The sequence below is a fragment of the Chrysemys picta genome, chromosome 1 (genome assembly GCF_011386835.1).
Source record: "Chrysemys picta bellii isolate R12L10 chromosome 1, ASM1138683v2, whole genome shotgun sequence".
Lineage (NCBI taxonomy): Eukaryota > Metazoa > Chordata > Testudines > Emydidae > Chrysemys > Chrysemys picta.
Genome location: NC_088791.1, coordinates 318909396 through 318929024, shown reverse-complemented (window position 1 = coordinate 318929024; position 19629 = coordinate 318909396). Strand labels below are relative to the sequence as shown.

At 40.9% G+C, this 19629-nt stretch overlaps 1 protein-coding gene across 2 annotated transcripts in view; it reads right to left on the bottom strand.

Annotated features, from left to right (window-relative positions):
* GUCY1A2 (guanylate cyclase 1 soluble subunit alpha 2) overlaps window positions 1-19629 on the bottom strand; it is a 327535-nt gene that overhangs the window by 297056 nt on the left and 10850 nt on the right. For both annotated transcript variants that reach the window (XM_065581517.1, XM_005289980.5), the window contains exons 2-3: window positions 10792-10853; window positions 7058-7179 (exon numbers count right to left, since the gene is read on the bottom strand). In XM_065581517.1, the coding sequence (XP_065437589.1) occupies window positions 7058-7179; window positions 10792-10853 (184 nt within the window). The remainder of the gene's footprint in view (window positions 1-7057; window positions 7180-10791; window positions 10854-19629) is intronic.

Sequence of the window (19629 nt, the reverse complement as noted above, 5' to 3'; positions counted from 1 at the left end):
TTTACAATGTATCAAATTGGCATGTCACAGAGAAGTCATTGACTCATGCTGTGGACGTTTTTTAAGAACATAATTACAGTGGACTTTTAGTTGCTTATTTTTTTTATTAAAGATAAACAGAATTGTTGCCAGTACAAATTATTTCCAGGTCTTTTGTTTGAGGATGTTTATTGATCATTTAGTGCAGATAACTTCTAGCAAGATCAGGTGCTTATACAGCATGTCTAGTGTAGATCAGTGGCTCTCAACCTTTCCAGACTACTGTACCCCTTTCAGGAGTCTGATTTGTCTTGAGTACCCCCAAGTTTCACCTCACTTAAAAACTACTTGCTTACAAAATCAGACATAAAAAACCAAATGTCATAGCACACTGTTCCTGAAAAATTGCTGACGTTCTCATTTTTACCATATAATTATAAAATAAATTAATTGGAATATAATTGGAATGTACTTGCATTTCAGTGTATAGTATATAGAGCAGTATAAACAAGTCGTATGAAATTTTAGTTTGTAAGGACCTCGCTAGTGCTTTATATGTGGCCTGCTGTAAAACGAGGCAAATACCTAGATGAGTTGATGTTCCCCCTAGAAGATTTCTGCGTGTCCCACAGGGGTATATGTACCCTTGGTTGAGAACTACTGGTATAGATGTGCCACAGTGTAAATAAACAGTGAGGTTTTCAAAGATGCTAATGTAAGCAAGGTGCCCAACTCCCATTAAAAGCCAACAGGATCTGGTCACTTGTCATTTCTCTCTCAATAAAGGCTGCACAATACTCATTTTTACTTGGCAAGTATTCACATTTGAAAACAGATTTTTGCCAATGTTCATTAATTTGATCCAAGGTTAAATTTCATCACTTCCAGCAGCCAACACAGCTATTCATGGTGGCGACATTCCACCCATTTAGCAAAGTTGCAAATATGTTCCAAGAAAAATATTGTCAATTTCCAATGCAAAAATATGTAGCAAGAGCATGCTGCTGAAATTCACTTCCCCAGGTAGAAGTTTGAGCTTGAATGTGTCCACTTTTAGAGCACAGAGTAAAACAAGCTCTTGGTCCACATTTTCCAGTAGCTAGAGATTTAAATTCCCGCTATCCCCTTCTCTGATTCTTTCAGGTTAGCAAGTTCAGTGCTGTAGTGAGTCATACAGTGCATTGCTGTATTTTGGAGATATGTTTGCTCTCAATCTAAGCCACGTAAAATTATTTATTTGTATTAAAGTAGTGGCTAGCAGTCCCAGATGAGACCTGGGCCCAGGTGCTCTAGGGCAAATAGTATGAGAAAGTCCTGCCTCAAGGAACTTACAATCCACATAGACAGGACAGACAGGTGTTAGAGGGTTAAAGATTAAAGAAAGGAAGTATTATCCCCATTTTACAGATGGGGAATTGAAGCACAGAGAGATTCAGTGACATGCTCAAAGTCACACAAGAAATCGGTCATGGACATTTAAAACATTTCCCAAGATACAGCCAGCTTTAGCCACAGGGCCATTCCATCCTCCCTAATGTACCCAGATATAAGGTGACAGACACCTAATAAATAGATGAAGTAATCATCATCATCATCATTATATGCTATGTTTGTTTCCTTTTATTCTCTGTATCAGGAACTGCTATCAAAACGGAGCTCTTGATGCTCATGTTAATTCTGTTTTGTATGCTTGTGACTCTTCAAATGGCAAGAAACTTTGTGCAACAAAGATGCTATTCCAGAAGATTCTAAGGGAGATCAGGTTTCAGAGTAGCAGCCATGTTAGTCTGTATCCGCAAAAAGAAGAACAGGAGTACTTGTGGCACCTTAGAGACTAACAAATTTATTAGAGCACAAGCTTTCATGGACTACAGCCCACTTCTTCGGATGCAGGTCCTATGTCTTATTAAGCTATCACAGCGCCTCAGAAGACTGAACAGAAGATAAGCTAAAAAGGAGATAAAACTTAATTATATGATGGTGATGACGAAAGACCTCATTATAGGCTTTAAATTTATTTTAAAAAATAATTCAAAGATATTTAGAACTGTTCAGTCAAAAATATAATAGAGGTTGTTTACAGAGGAACCTGACTCATTCCCATAAGTGGGTGTTCTAATGAGGCTATGACAGCCTCCTTCAAGCTGGATTCCTGCTTCATCAGGCTCCATTGCCTTGAGCAAGAGATGTGGTTTTAGAGTAAATCAAAAGGCCAGATACACTGGCTCATTCTCACTGTTTTGCACTTCTCTGACAATGCAAAGCAATTGTAAACCCAGCTCAGATAGCCAACTAAGATAAGTTTATGGCTTCTCTGTGTCACCAGACTGAAGCATACTAGTGAATCTGACTCTAGGTATTTCAACACAGGAAATTCTTAATAGTGCCATCCAGAAAGCAAGAGTGTATCTTGGTCACTTTCTCCTTTTCCTTCACATGATGCAGGAAACTGTACAATCTGCATAAACCAATTAAAGGAAGCAGAGTCTGTACTATTTTGAAAAGGAGACAGAATTTAAATGTACCATTCCATCCATGCAAGCTGTCACTCCCAAGCAAGGTTGTTGCAGCTGTGTTAGTCCCAGGATATTAGCAAGACACAATGGGTGAGGTAATATCTTTTATTGGACCAACTTCTGTTGGTGGAAGAGACAAGTCAAAAGCTTGTCTCTCTCACCAACAGAACCTCAACCACCTTGTCACTCCAAAGTAATGCTGCTGGTTGATCGTGTATCCAATCAGTTGATATGATGGATCCACTTCCCTTTTGTGATGCTGAATAAAAAAGGAGATTGTCTGCACTATTATCACCAATGTTACACAATTGTGATCAATCTTGTGCAAAGTATGCCTTGTAAGGTATCATTGGAAATGTTATAATTTGCTAAGTATTATTATCCTGTTGAAATGTGTGTATCACCATTGTATATGAGATTATGACATTTTACTGTACACTTGTTACTACACTTATGTTCCTGGGTAACACCCACAAGACAGATTTACATCAGGTGTTGATGGGCCAGGTGTTGATGGGCCATTAAGGAGAATCAACTCTTCCAGTGCTCCTCCGGAGGATTCCTCTGATATCATACGGACAATGGAGGCCCAGTGACTCAGCAGGACATGTAGAATATGTGATGCTTAGCTCCATGTTTGAGCCAGTATTTTTCCATGCATGTGGATGGGGGGTATAAATTGGAGATGGTGACATCACCTTCTTGGCTCATGCCTCCCCCACATCTCTAGACTATGATTTCTAAACCTTTAGTTTTTAGTTTACTAAAGGATTGGCTACCTGCATGGGTTTTGGGTGAGATCCTGAAGAATATTTTGGTGAGTGGCTGGTTCTTTGGAACTGGAAGAACCTAATGTGAGATTAATTTTGGTTTTAATGGCCTTTCATCATAAAGTCTGGTTTGCCTGCGTGACACATGAAGGGCTCTCTTAGCCATGTCCCATACCAGGCACCCTGATGCCTTTATGACACTGATGTGAAGCAGGAATAAATACACTGATGTCAATGAAAGTGCCTCAGTGTAAAATCAGTGAGGGCAAGAGAAGAATCAGATTGACTGCTTTACACTGCTAGTGACAGCTTACTAAGGGAAAAATTCCAGTATTCATACAGTATAAATTACACACCCACAGCTGAATGCACATCTTATCAGACATCACTGTTCTGTGAATAGTGTAAATACCAAGACCACAAAGTGAGGCATTTGTCCACAATCTCCCAGGTCTACTAATGACCTCAGTGTTCACTGTGTTTTGTCAAAGAACACAGAATGAGAATTTTAGAGTCAGACTTAGTGGGTCGGGAGAGGTAAATCATACTGAAGTATTCGCAGGTAAGATAGAATAGGATAGCAGATATTTCATTGGCAGGTACCTTTAAGAAAGGGCTTTGTGCCATTACTACAAATGGAAGCTAAGTTCCAAGGTCTTCTGTTTCAAATCTGGACATAGTAAGGACTGAAGTCAAAATGATAACCTAGATATAATTGGCCATGCAACCCACACTGGCAAATATTCACCTCTAACATAAACAGGCACAACCCCTGGGTTGCATGAAGTATAACAGAGTGCCGGATGGGTAATCTTTATTATAAATGAAATAAAATGAGAGCAGAATTTGGATTAACATTTGTTTAAATACCATCACACCACTCAAGTCTTCTGTCTCAACAATGTCATAATAAGATCAATTGTACTGATTACACACCTCAGTGCTTATTTCCCACTTGTATAAAGCAGTCTCTCATTATTCCTTATTCATCCAGGAAAATAACTGTCACATATAGAACTGAGAACTAATCAAGCAGCCTTCATTAACAGTCTGGCTGTTGTGACACAAAGTAAGTCAGAGTTAATTCTGATATTCCTTCCTAAATTCATGCCATTGAATGAGGAGAAGGAAGTAAGTGTTTATTAATAATTACCTTAAGAATTTATCTTAAATTTAGAATTTCTTGTCCTGAACTCAACTTCAAATTAAAAAAAAATATATGAATATTTCCTAATAGTAACTTCCTCCCACCTTATTAAATAAGTGTGGTTTTTTTAAATGTATCTTTCACTCAGTCCAGCATAGTTCCCTGAAGAAAACAGATATTTAGGCCCCATGATCTGCTCAGTACAGATCTCTAACCACTGCAGCACCTGGGCCCACACTATTAGATTTTATTTCATGATCAAGGCCCTAGACATTATTTTAAGAACACACAAACAAGTATTCATAACCATTTTTAAATACACCCATAGACTTGATAGACCATAAGAGCCGTAGTTTCATAGTGAAAATAAGTACTGAGTTTTTAGTCTGGCCTCTTACAATATTATTATGTATGTTTTAAAAGTATTATAAAGAGAGATTCCTCTGCATGAGTCATGAAGACGTGTACAAGGGCTGATTTTGAAAGGGTAAGGACTCAACTATTTAACAATAAAAGCAAAAAAATCACTTTAAATAATATTGCATTGTACATTTTTGTGATGTCATTAATTCTAAAAAATCCCAAAGCACTTTTGGCCCAGTTCTGCAAGGTGCTGAGTGCCTGCTCTCTTCTCATTAACTTCAGCAGGAGTTAAGGGCACTCAGAACCTCTCAGCAGGCACTCAGCACCTTGCCTGGTAAGGGTCCTAATGAAGCGGAAGCACATCGACCATCAGTAAAATGCAGCCACCTCTTAGATGGAACAGATCAGTTATTTTACAGTGCATACCAACACTATACAACAGTTTGAGACAGAGAAGGAAGACAAATGGTTACTCCAACTGCAGGAGGGATTTTAGTTAAGCAGAATGTAATAACCCAGACTGGAATGCAGCTAGAATGCCAGAGTTGATACCAGTCCTCTTGCAAATAGGGTAATGAGATCTTTAATTATCACACAAGGTCAGGACTTCAATTTTATGTTGTTCTTGGGATGAGAACTCTCCAGCCGCATAATCTCCTGAAAATGAACCCTGTTCAGGCTTTTGTTCATACTCCAAGCCAAATTTCAGCACAAGTTTATCATTGATTTCTATATCCCCAAACACAAGGGTTTATAATGTCAGCTGTGGCTAAAAATCAGTAGAGAGTGTTACTTGTAGCAATGATAAATAATATTTAGCACTTTACATCTTCAAAGTGCTATGTTAAAATTAGCTAATTAATCGGTGGCTTGAGGTGATCTGTAAAGGTTTCTCCAAAACAATAAAAATGAAAAGTTTTATTGAAGAAAAAGGGTTAAATGCCCCCATTTTAAATTAAAGTTCTTAGTAAAAAGTTCTTTGCTTTTTTTCTTTCAGTGTGGATTTATATCAGCTTTCACAGATTGAGAATTGATAAAACCTTACCGATGCTCCAGAGAAGAGCAGGCACAAAGACTATGTCTAGACAGCAATCAATGCATGGGTAGTAGCCAGCATACCCAAGCTATCTTTAATCTAGCTAGCTCAGGTCCCAGAACAGGGAGACCATGGCAGCACAAGCCTCAGCATAGGCTGTACAAGCCAGCCCAGAACCCAAAGTAATCACTCACAGGACTGGCCTTGTGAGACTAAACTTAACTTGGGCACATCAACACAAGCTGCAATCACACCCCACGACTGCAGTCTAGACGTACCCTAAAGATGTAGTAGAAGAATGTGAGAGTATGTAGGGCCAGTTGCCTCTATTTGAACCCATAATCTGAAACTGCACTAACTTATTACATAAATTTCACTTTAAAATCCTGTATACAGCTCGCCAGTGTTACTAAATGAAGGGTTCACATCTGACTTGAGCAACAAGCTAGGTTCTCCTTGCAGTTTCAGTTTGGTATGGTAACGCTTTTCATTTCCTGTCCTGTTGTGCAATGCTGCTGTGTTCTCTTAAGTAGTTGCATATGTAAACCCACAGGTCACTGCACTTCAGTGGTGGATGACATACATCTTCTTTACATTTATACAAGTTTGTTATATTTGGGATCCTTCAGCATGAAGAGAGCAATATAATTTAAGATACTCATGATTCAGCAGGCTATAGTAAATGTGAAAAATTCGGACAAGGGGTGGGGAGTAATAGGAGCCTATATAAGAAAAAGACCCAAAAATCAGGACTATCCCTATAAAATAGGGACATCTGGTCACCCTAGCGGGCTACATTCTGCTAAAACATGGTTTCTCCAGACCCCGAATCAGTATGGCTAACAGAACCCTCGTGCATCTGCTGTTTTGTAGCAAATGCTTAAACACCTCCTGACGTACCTCTGAGGGCCAAATTCCCTTTTTTTTTTTTTTCAATTATACCTTGGCATTCCCAAATGAATTTGGGCACCAAACCTCTGAAATTCCAATACTCAGTGACAACAAAATGGGAGGCACAGTAAACACCCAGTGAAAAAGCAAAGTGGATTATTTCAGACAAGTAAAATATGCCTGGAAAAGGAGATAACCTTGACACCAATAACCCAATGAGATGATGCTGACTACAGTCTAAGCTGCCCTGGATGGAACAGGAAAGACCTTCATTCATGATTAATGATGGGCCTCTCAAAAAACCCCCAAAACCCTCCAACCAAAGCAAATGAGTCATATTACAAAAAATAAGTACCGAGTATATTAGCTGTACACTGGAGAATTCCTGAGACATCTTCGGCTTCATCGTTGCCAGAGCAGTCTGTATAGGAGCATCTGTTCGATATATTGTGAAAGTTCTTTTCTGCATCCCTGTAACTAGGGGAAAAAATAAACAATTTCTATACATCTGCTTAACTTATGTAACAAATGAGTTGGGAGACTAACAGTTGATTATTAATGTGCTTTTGAAAGCGCATCCTCATTTTGTCTTTAACTATCTATAACGTAGGGCTTAATCCTTTTTCGATTCAGGCCAATGAAAAAACGCATGTTTATTTTAATGGAGCAGAATCAAGCCTGTAATATCTGGCAAATTAGATATTAATAAAGTGATTGGTGGGTGTGGGTATATATATATATATATATATATATACCCACACCCACCAATCACTTTATTAATATCAGCAATAGCAGCCAGTGTTGGGAACTGGAGCCAACATCTGAAAAGTAATAATAGTGAATAATACTGAGCACTTTCTGTAATGAAAATAAAGGCATGGGGGGGAGGGGGAAAACACCAAAGAGCTAAGTAGTGGGCAAATCTCTCTTCCTTTACATGTCATCACCACTGGGGTGCTGTTCTTAGTAATTGTACACTAAACCAAAAGATTGTAGTAATAAGCCATAAACCCAGTGTCTTTCTTAACACCATAATTTTTAGTGTCTAGCAAAATTATGAATTTAAGCTCCCAGGCTCATCTCTTGAAGGTGTTGTGCAGGTTTCCTTTGAGGACAAGGACTGAGAGGTCAGATATGGAATGATCATTCTGTGAAAAGTGTTTGCCCATGGGTGATATGGTATTTTTGTCTTTTATCATTTTTCTGTGTGAGTTCATTTGAGAGTGTAGTAATTGTCTGGATTCATCCACATAGTTGTTATTGGGGCATAAAAATCCTGGTCTTAATAAAGACACTCTATTTATGGCTTATTACAACATTCTGTAATCCACTAACCTCCCTTTTTTGTCCTATAGCTGGAGAAGTGTTAAAGGGCCACTTCACCTTGAATGGTCCCTTAAAATATGTGTTAACTCCTTATGCTAAACAATCTATTCCATCTTCTATTTAGCTGTGACACTCTTACACTTAAAATGATGCATGCTGTAGCACTTCAGTGAAGATGCTACCAACACGGATACGAGGGGTTGTCCCATCGGCATAGATAATCCCCCTTGCCGAGAGGTGGTAGATAAGTCGATGGAAGAATTCTCCTGTCAACCTAGCATGGTCTACACCGGGGGTTAAGTTGGTTGAACTGCATCACTCTGGGGTGTGGATTTTCACCCTCTTGACCGATGTAGTTATTCCAACCTAAGTTCCTGGTGTAGACCAGTCCTTAGTACCTTCCCCAGACCTGAAGAACAATTCTGTGTAGCTTGAAAGCTTGTCTCTTTCACCAACAGAAGTTGGTCCAAATTTGTCTCTCTAATATCCTGTGACCAAAACGGCTACAACACTGTAAACCACAAATATTAATCAAGCCACTAAAGAAAAATGAAGGATAGCTAAATAAGTTTATCTTCCATTTCACTAATAAAATTTGGGCATGGATTTTGGGTCTGATCTTACTAAATACTGAGCCCTGCTGGGTGAAGAGAGTGCTCCCTACCTCCCAGCAGGCCCAAAGGCTCTCCTCCTCTCGGACATATAGACAAGTCATTGTCAGTATGAAATGGTAGTTTGTACAGACTTTGCTAGTGCTTTTTATGTATCCTGTTGTAAACTAGGCAAATATCTAGATGAGTTGATCTGCCCCCTGAAAGATCTCTGCGTACCCCTTGGGGTACGCGTACCCCAGGTTGAGAACCACTGCTCTAGCATGCTGAGCACCTCCTGGGAAGTTCTGAGCTCCTTCAACTGCCCATGAAGTCAAAGGGAGCTGCTTGACACTTTGCAAGATAAGATCAAATTGTTTGACCAAAAGCAGAGGGAGTCAGTGCAGAGGCAGGACTGGAATGAAGGAGTTCCTGGCTCCCAGCCCTCTGTTCAAGCTACTAGATTCTCTCTCTCCATCTCCTCTCTCTAGTCCATAGCCCTGATTCTCCATCACTTGCATCTTGTAGTCATTTACACTCATGTGCAGAGCTCTACTATTCCGATTTTGTTAGCACCTGTTATACACAGACTATACCAAGTGCAGAGCAGTAGAGAATGAGGCCCCAGGAATTCACTCTGTCAGAGAGCAAGTTTGGCTCTTTATGCTGATGTGAGTACTGTGTTTTACACTAAAGTGTATCAGAGAGATCCAGCAGGCTTATACATGCAAAACTCCCACTGGTAACTGTAAGAACTGCAGGATCAGGCCCAATATAGGACACCTAGAAGAGAGGCAGATATTGGATAAGCAAGGGGATATAGAAAGTTGTGAAAGTGAAGCAAACCATAGCTTAAGTAGCAGGCATAGCACCAGGAGCGACAGGTCTTTAGAGTGTGAGAAGAGCTGCCTTATTTTCATCTCCATTAAAAACAAACAGTTCTGAGTCACTAGTGGCCATGAATTAAAGCTACATTGTTATTATAAATATGCTGTTCTTAAAGCACTGTAGTTCCTCTCCTCCACCCTCCCCCTCCCCCGAGATATACTACTGTGAGACTTCAAAGCAATCCCTTCAAGTGACAAAAAAAAAAAAAATTGCCAGAAGACTTCCCCCGCCTACCCATATCTGCTCCATAATAGATGTCATAACTACCAGCAAAGAGATATACTTGATCCCTGCAGCAATGGCACTCTCTCTATCCTGGGGTGCATGCTAGACGTGCTAGCATTACAAATGCTACGTACAGGATAGAGAGGCGTGTGAATTTTGACAAAATGTACGAGAACAATTCCCTCCAGCGTACGAAGTTTCAGAACTATGGCATGAATTTTAAATATACCTTTGACCCAACCTGAGTAATAAAAGAAAGAGTTGCAGACACTATTCTATGTTTGGCAGAGTTGTTTAATTGATACAGTCTTGCAGGCATCATATTCCGTTCGATTAGGAATGGTATCTGTGACAATAACAACACTTGGGTAGGTAGGGGATAGACAGAAAACAAAAGGGTAGCAATAATTGTTGGAATGATTAATATTATCTTGTCATAGTTACCCTGTCCTCCCTCCCCCTCGCCTGTTTGTTTGTTTCAGCCAGCTGTCAGAACTTGTTTTTTAGGCTCGTATCTGGCAACTGCCTATGCAAGTGAGTAACTCCATGTGACTATTCATGTACTGAAAGCTACTCATATGTATAACTGTTCGCAGGATCTGGGCCTTAGACTGTAAGCTTTTTACAATGCCTATCCAGCACAATGGGATCATGGTCTGACTGAAACATAAACATTAGTAATAATTAATCTGTTATGTCATTTTGGCTGACTGTGTGAAGAGCACATTCTGAAAAATCTTATACTTTAACAGAAAGGCTCCCCAACACTGACATAAGTTCTACAACTGCTCCTCCGTGGGCTCAGTCCCTCTCCCATTGACTTGAATGAAAGGAGGATTGGGCTATAGTTATTTAACTGCAGCAGGAGAGATGAAGAATAACACAAAAAGAATGTATAATATTTATCATTACTGAGGAAAATGCCTAAGTATCTGTGAGCAAATTCAGAAAAGTTGGTTACTCAAGCCAACGACTTAGAAGACAGAAAGCTATTAATTCTACAGCTATCACTTCTCTTTTATTCACCCTTCTAATCACTACTGTGGTCTGTTTTACTTACCCAATAACTTGATGCTCATAATACCGCAGTGTCCTTTGGAGAGTCTGCCGTATGGTCTGAGGCTAAAGAATAACAACAAAAACAAACAACCATTATCAGCAAATCAGCAGCAGCACAATGTCTGAATAGGTGACTACTGCTTTATCCCTTAATATACTATTTGTTTTTCCAATTCTACACATTTTCATCTTACACCTGCCATGTTTCCAGCAGTGATGGCTAGGTATTATCCCAGAAGTACTACTAAGCTGTTCTTATATTGCAAATACATCAATATTTCATGGCTCTTTTCCTTATACTTTATTTCACTATTTAAACAGAAATGAATGTTACGACCTGGCACAACTAACGTTGTCTGTAAGACAACAGAAACACAGCTATGGGCTGGTCTACACTAGGGGGAGGGATCGATCTAAGATACGCAACTTCAGCTACGTGAATAGCTTAGCTGAAGTCCAAGTATCTTAGATCGATTTACCTCGGGTCCTCACCGCGCGGGATTGACAGCCGCGGCTCCCCCGTCGACTCCGCTACTGCCTCTCGCTCTGGTGGAGTTCTGGAGTCGACGGGGAGCACGTTCGGGGATTGATTTATCGCGTCTAGATGAGATGTGATAAATTGATCCCTGATAGATCGATTACTACCCACCGATCCGGCAGGTAGTGAAGACATACCCAAAGTAGACAAAGGAGTTATTAGTTTTCACAGAATATCACCTGTCAATAATCTCATCATTTTAAAATAAACTTTAAAAGCTATTCAATAACATGTTATTATATCAAGACATAATGAACCAGCTTTTTCTTGGGACAATATCATATGCTCAATTTTCATCAGCAGGGAAGGCAATTGGCCTTTCCAAATCTATTTGAGACATGGTAGTTGAAAAACTCTCACAGAAAAATTTGTTTTAACAAAATAAATAAAAAAAATCTATTAAGGCCCAGTTCTCTGACATGTCGTGAACCTTCAACTCTCTGAAGTCAACAGGAGTTAAGGGTACTCACCACCTGCAGAATCAAGCCCTTAAAGGGCAAATTGTGAGGAGTTTCAGGCATTTTTGTGCTATATATTTAACAAGGGCTCCCCACACGGTCTCTTATTATGAAGTGCTCTCAACTACAGACAAGTGCTTCTTGGTATTGCCCAAATAAGTCATCAGAGCACTTTATCTTCCCAGAAAGTGAGGGGCATTTATCAAATACATTATTAAGCAATTATATTTTAAGGTTCCCACCTGTCCACCTTCTCCTGTCAGTTTAGCAGAGCCCATATTCAGTGTTCCCAATTCTGATACACAAGATTCCCTGTTGTCTCAGTGTCACGCAGGATCACAGGATAACCAAAGGCAGACAGGGTCAGAATCACACAAATTTGACCCCTAGGGAAATTTGAGACCAGTGTTTCCCTGCTTTTTGGAACAATTTCCAGCTGCCTCAGAAAGCAGTGGTAGAAATGCTTTTTAATTAGATCTGTTTCATTCCAGAACCAAGGGCAGCCTTGCGGCCCCATATTTTGTTGGCCCTATACAAATTCAGCAACTCTGGAGCTAGCCTTATCTTCCACTTCTGCCAGTGGGATTGGAGAGGAAGGCAGCTCCCTGCTTTTGAATAAATAATAAAATAAATAAAAAGGAGAAAACTGTAATATAATCCTCTCCCCCCACCAGCTCTTTGGGGCCCACAAAATGTAAGAGCAGCCCACACAATTTGAAGAAGAGCTTTTTAAAAAAAAAAACAGCAAACAAAAGAATTTGTCTGTGCTTCTGAACTTCAATCTGCAGAAATGCATGTACTTGTAAAATAAAGTGGGAAAACAGAGTTCAACCTTCTAAAGAGGTTTTTATTCTACATCAGGTAATTACATCTCCTCTCAGCAGGAGTTAAATTTACTCTCTCAGAAAACATTCAAATGCGCTCTTGCAAAACCTACAGACGCTCCATACAAATGAGACAATCACACTTGCAAGACCCAGTCTCCTCCCATTTGGTACAGCAGGTGTCGAAGTCCTAAGGGCCTGATGCAGCTGAAATGTACTTTGGCAGCTGCTGCCACAAGGAAAATTCAGCAGGTTTCCTCTGCTCTGCAGCCATACAGACTAATCCCTGGCAGCGTGAGCAGCGGTACATTTTCCCACTCCGGCAGCCATGATGCAGAAATGGATATAAGAAAAGAGGCCCAAACAGTTGCCTTCTCTGCACTCCAGCTCCCCTAACCTTCTCCACACACTCCCATATCAGCTGCTCCCTGTATGATGCACACACACTCTACAAACTTGTCCCCTCCTCCCCTGCATCTACTCTGGAGTGAGGTGGGAACGCAGCCTGACAGCAGCTTCCACTTGTTAAACTGCAGTTCTGGTTTCCTAACTGCATCTAGTCCAGAGGTGTGGGAGGCAGCACGCTAGGGAGGCTGGGCTGCAGGAGCAGAGAGCAAGCAGCAGAACTCCTGGTTCTGCTTTCTCACATTAAAAGGTTGCATACCTCAGACTCTTAGCTCCACCCCCAATGGAATGTCTGTGGTCCTCCCTTTTCTGAGGGATAAAAGCCGCACTCCTCACCTAGGCTGACATCAAGATTTGGCCCTACAAGCAGGCTCCCAATCCTACGCTCTGTTCAGCAGTGCACACAGTATGGTTTCCTGTAGGGTCTAACCCTGCAAGAACATTCTGCACATTTTAGCCATCATCACTGTAGTCCAAATTATGTGCATAAATTATTGACAGCATGTTATAACAAAACTCAAGCCACTTATCAGCAAATCTCAGAAATTAGGGATGGAAAAGATCTGGATATAGTTTTATGATATTGTTTGTAAACATAGCCTTATATAATGTGTTCATCTTGCATATGAATGGTAAAGCTCAAGGGTCAAATTCCCACTTCATTCAGTCAGATTGCAAATGAAAATTGTAACCAGTTTATAACTGTGCAAGGATAGCTGAGGGTAGAACATGAACCTGATGATTTATTGTTCAGATAGCAACTGTATAGTACACAATATGCAAAGCCACATTTACAAAGAAGGTAAAAATATTTCAAATAAAGTTTTTCTATATTCACTAGAAATATCTATTGGTTTGTGCTAGAGATCTACAAACTACTCAAAGAATAAAAATCTGTTAGTGTTATTCACCCCATACACCTCTACCTCACTATGACGCTGTCCTCGGGAGTCAAAAAATCGTACCGCGTTGTAGGTGAAACCGCGTTACATAGAACTTGTTTTGATCCACCGGAGTGCGCAGCCCCGCCCCCCTGGAGCACTGCTTTACCGCGTTATATCCAAATTTGTGTTATATTGGGTGGCGTTATATCGAGGTAGAGGTGTATTTATGAAAATTTCCATGGTTTTAAAACTTGAAATGCCCATTAAAATCAACAGAGTCACACAGTTAAATCCCCAAATTCTGAAAATGTTTAAACAAAGTGGACATTTTATATTTAAACTGAAGTCATCAGGAAAAATACAATTAGTTTTCTGAAGTGGTAATAAGAAAAGAAATTAACAAAAGAAGTACAAGTTAATTTAACAAAACAATCCAACATAAATTATCTTCTAAATTAATCCCATGTGTAAAACTGTAATCCTTACATGAGCATGCGCACACACATACACACATCAAAGCAAGCATTCAAAATAAATGAAATAAACCAGATAGATAAAGAGAATACATATGGATCCATGTGAGATATATTTAGTGCACAAATGAGAAATGACCACTAATGACTTGAACACTTCTGAATTACCATTTAAATACAAATCCCCCCATGTAGTCTCAGTTGGATATGACTGATAACACCATTATGAAGTAGGTAAGTATTGTGAGAATTAATTAAACTAACAAATGCTAAGTATCATATTATTATTCACTTCCTGATTTATTTATTACACCATGTTGCTATGCTCTGTTAAAAAGCTGCTGTTTCACTTCAGAGGCAGCTGCATTTCACTTCTGGGCAATGTGATTCTAACATGGATCTGACTGTGTCCACCCACACAAGAGTAAGCAATGGAAGGAGAGGGGGTAAGGAACACCCCTCATTGTGCCCATGTGCAAAAAGCCATCCACAATGACAGCTTCAGTGCTAGTGCCACCCGTTTTATATTTTCCAAAGGGGACAGGGAGTGGGTGGGTCTCCTCAACCTTTTGCACTTGCCAGCAGAACTGGCTGGACACAGAATATACTGCACCATCTCCAAGAAGCACAATCCACCTGAGCTCTCTGGAGCTCCAGGAAGCACTGCATCTGTCTAAGATAAAGTGCAGCTTGTAACTATCTATGGGACAATTAGGGTGACCAGATGTCCTGATTTTATAGGGACAGTCCTGATTTTTGGGTCTTTTTCTTATATAGGCTCCTATTACCCCCCCACCCCGTCCCGATTTTTCACACTTGCTGTCTGGTCACCCTAGGGACAATGCACCTCTTCTCTGCCCCTAATACACATCTTTGCCTTAAAGGCACAATAAAACCACATATTTATTAGAGAAGTGCTAAAGCTCATTGGCATCCTTTGAAATGGAAGACTCTACATACATATAAAATAGTTATAATAATGTCCCTAAGCCTCTAACTGTCAGATGCTGGGACTGGATGACAGAGATGGGATCATTTGATGATTGCCCTGTTCTGTTCATTCCCTTTGAAGCATCTGGCATTGGCCACTGTAAGAAGACAGGATACTGGGCTAGATGGACCACAGATCTGACCCAGTATGGCCGTTCTTATGTTCTATAATATTATTAACTATTCGCCAGTAATTAGCTCACATTTAATATATAATCAAAACAAAATCATTAGTTTATAGTTAAGTTTTCTAAGTGCATCACCAAAAAAATAAACACGCACAGGACTTGCCACACTGGATTCAGACCCAGGCTCTATCATCTTCATTGAACCTCTCTGAACCCCCTCTAGTTCTGCAATATTCTTTTTTGAGATGGAGCAATCAGAGGCCACATCCAGGACTGGATTAATCTATCACTGGGCCCTAGGCAAATATACACTTCTGGGCCTCTATCTTGTTGGAGAAGGAAGCAGTTTCTTTACACAGTGCCCTCCTCTCTCCTTATCTCTGTTAGGAATGGTAAAGTGAGTCTGAGCTGTGCATGAGGCCTGTTTCTGTCCACTCATCCACTGGTGTGCATTTGAGCGCAAACTGAAAGAATTTAATTCACTTGACTGAGCGGCATTGTGACCTGGTGCATGGGGTCACAATGCTGCTCACTCAATGAATGAAGTTCTCTCAGTTTGCATGCAAATCCACAATAGTAAAACACATAATTACATTCATAAATTTCTCCCACCTACCAAATCTGGGCCCTAGGCATGTACCTGGTTTGCCTGTGTGTTAATCCAATCCTGGATACATCATAGATTTACAGCAGGGCAGTCAACAGGCAGACTGTGGGCCAAAGCCAGACCGCCACACGCTTTTGAACAGACTCCAAAATCTTTTTATTTACTTATTATCGTTGGGATTTTTTTTATTATTATTTTTTCTGGAGTCTGGACCCTGACCATAACTTGACCAAGAAATTTGGACCTTCACAAAAAATAATTGACTACCCCTGATTTACATAAAGTCATTATAACATTCTCCATAGCACTCACCATCCCATTTCTCATGCATCCTAAGATCACACACTAACACTAGGAAGGAAGTAGACCTGATAGAGTTAGGAATTCTAGAGGATAGTCACAGATGAGGGGAGCAGCCTTCTGCCCAGAGAATCTTAGTAGCACTCCAGGACAGGGCCAGACTTAAGGAAAATGGTGCCCTGGGCAAGCTTTCTTTTGTGCCTTTTAAGTACTACTCCCTGAGCAGCGGGTGGCGGTTCAGCAGGCAAACCAACAGCTGGAGTGGAGGTGGTGCTGCAGGTGTCATGCTGCTGGGAGGATGAAGAGGGGATTAATGTGATTGCCTGACTCCTGCTCTGCAGCCCCTTTATTCCCTCACTCCGTCTCCCAGGTGGGCATGGCCCTTCTGCAACCTCTTAACCAGTGCGCACACATACCTTGACCATGGCGCCCCGGCCAGTCGCCCACTCATAAGGCCAGCCCTGCTCCAGGGAGGGTTTTCTGACCCTCTAAAGTCTTTAATAATTTCTCCTTGTATAAACTAAGTGGCTTCTAGCTTAGCCACTGAAGCGCTTCAGCACTTCCACTGTCATGCACTTAAAACTTAAGCCCTTAAAAATGTAAGCGCATGAAAGTTAAGCATTGAAGAGCATAATTGGCTCAGCTAGAAACCACTTTGCTTCTATCACCATTTTTTTAAAGGAATTCAGTCAAGTCAGAGGGTCCCCCTAGACTTCTGTACCCTGAGGTGTTGCAAAGCTATCTCCTAAACAAATCAGTTCTGCACATTGCAAAGCCAAGCCATCAGAGAGCTCGGCCAATTTGGTGATTCACTGTTTAAAGTTTTACGTGCTTGAAACTTTTAGCGCTGAATCACTCAATTGGCTGATGTTTACATAAACTGACAGCTCTGCTGCTGGTGATCTGGCTTTAATGAGGAATGCTTTTTTTATTTCATGCTTCAAAATAAATTTTATTCAAATCTCTGTGCACAAGAGATTATAGATTTGTAAATGAGTGTCAGTTGGTGGGTTTGGCAACTGGTTTCTTTATGAGTGAAAAGTGGCTGAAAAGTCATTCTGACTTCTGGTCATTTCTGTAGTATTTATCCTGTAGTTTTGAAACTTCCCAAAATCATTATTTTCATACCAGTAGCTCATTCCTATTAAAAGCTGTGAGGGTGAGGCAAACTAGCAATGAGACCTTCTCCTTGCAATCTTCAATTTAAGCACTTAACCACATTCCAAAACTACCAGGGAGTTGGGAGAAAAGCTGGGTGAATCACTGAATCTAGAGGGCCTGCAGAGACCAGGGAAAGACAAAGGCTCTGATCTAAGATTAGGGTGACCAGACGTCCCGATTTTATCGGGACTGTCCCGATATTTGCTTATTTGTCCCGTGTCCCAACCTACCTTCAGTCGGGATGCAAATTGTCACGATATTTTACCTCCACTCACAGGTGGAGCGGAGCCCGGGGGTGGCTCGCGTCCCCCCTGCCCCGACTCTGCCCCCATCTTCCCCCATTGGATCCCTCCCCAAATCCCCGCCCTGGCCCAGCCTCCAGCCCCGCCCCCTCAGTGCCCCATTGGATCCCTCCCCAATCCCCGCCTCTTCCCCAAGCACACCACATTCCTCCTCCCCCCCCCCAGGCTTGCGCTGATCAGCTGTAAGGCGGCGCAAGCGCTGGAGGGAGGGGGGAGGTAGTGACGGTCACCCTGTGTGATCTGGTCACCCTATCTAAGATGTGCGGGCACTTTTAGCCGCTGGTGGCACTGCAATGGCCTGATATAAGGGGAATCCTTCTCCAGTGGATAGGATAAAGTCGAGTGGGGTAGAGCTCCCTTCCTACACATCCTCGCACCAGGAGGAGAATGGACAGAGAGGACACAGGAAGCCAAGGAAAAGGCATAGATGTGGGGCTGGAACCCAGTATTGCCAGTCTCAAACATTTGAAAATCATCAGTCAGCCCCTCCCCCCCCCCCAAAAAAAGAAAAATTATGAGGTTTTTTTTTTTGAAGTAAATAAAATACATTTGTGTGTGTGTGTTTTTTAATATCTACCTTCTGCTTCCTGAGCCCTTAGGGTGCAATCAGTTCACATGCCCAAGCTTTTCTCTGCAACCACAAAGGCCAGAAACTCTCATTTAAAAAGGGTAAGCCAAGATTTGCATGCGATCTCTTTATTCTAGCAGCAGGGACTCTAGGGAAAACACCCATCATAGAAGACCTACAATAAAAAAGCCCAGAAGAGCATTCAATTGGGGAATCAAGCAGCAAGGTTAGCAATGTGGAACCAGCACAGCCTGCAGTCTGGTCCCAATGAGGAGGCTGGCTGGGGAGCCAGGATAGGGGAATTTACGGGGAGGTAAAATAAGCTGCCCAGCGCCATGCGGAGAGTCAGTAGCAGAGCCAGGATTAGCACTCAGAGCTAGCTGATATCTACCCCATTCTCATTCTTCCAGACCACACTGTCCCGTTGCGCACTTTATGTGTAAACTCTTGTGAGCACACACAAACACACACACACACACACACACACAAAGTAAAGAAAAACAAGTTTTATTTAATCCATAACAAAATATTTGGAATGCACAAATACTTTACCTTGGCTCTAATGGTGTGAGCTCTTTGAAAAAAATAAAATATGGAAAAAATAAATAATATTAATTTGCATGCATACAGCTACCTTTCAATTAGAAGAACCACAGGCCTTCAGAATGGAAATTGCCTATTATATCATCTAGTCTAACTTCCTGACAATGAAGGATAAATATCCCAGGGTGCTATATATTATAATACATGCAGGAAGGAATCACTTTACTCCTCTTTGAATTTCAGCCACATATGGGTTGGAAAAAGAGATTCTCTTCTGTGCTGCAGAAGGAATATATTCTTCAAGTGAAAATATAATACATAATCTATTTGTAATTCTACCCTGTTCATCTTTTAAAGTAACAGGTTAGAAATTAAGGGATTTAGTGTCCATTCCCCTCCCCCGCTCCCCTGCCCCCCGTCCCATGAATTCCTTATATTAAGAACTTAATTTATACCAAATTTTCAGAGTGGAAATGATTTTAGTTTTATATACTATGCTGCAGAGTAACTTATCCCTTTGAGGGCTACAGACAAACTGCACCTCATTTTTTCCTTAACATTGAAAGTTAGTTTTGTAGTTTGCAAGCAGGTACCCGTAGAAAGCATTTTAATCATAATTAACTAGAATGACTTATTTTATTCAAAGCACAGTTTAACA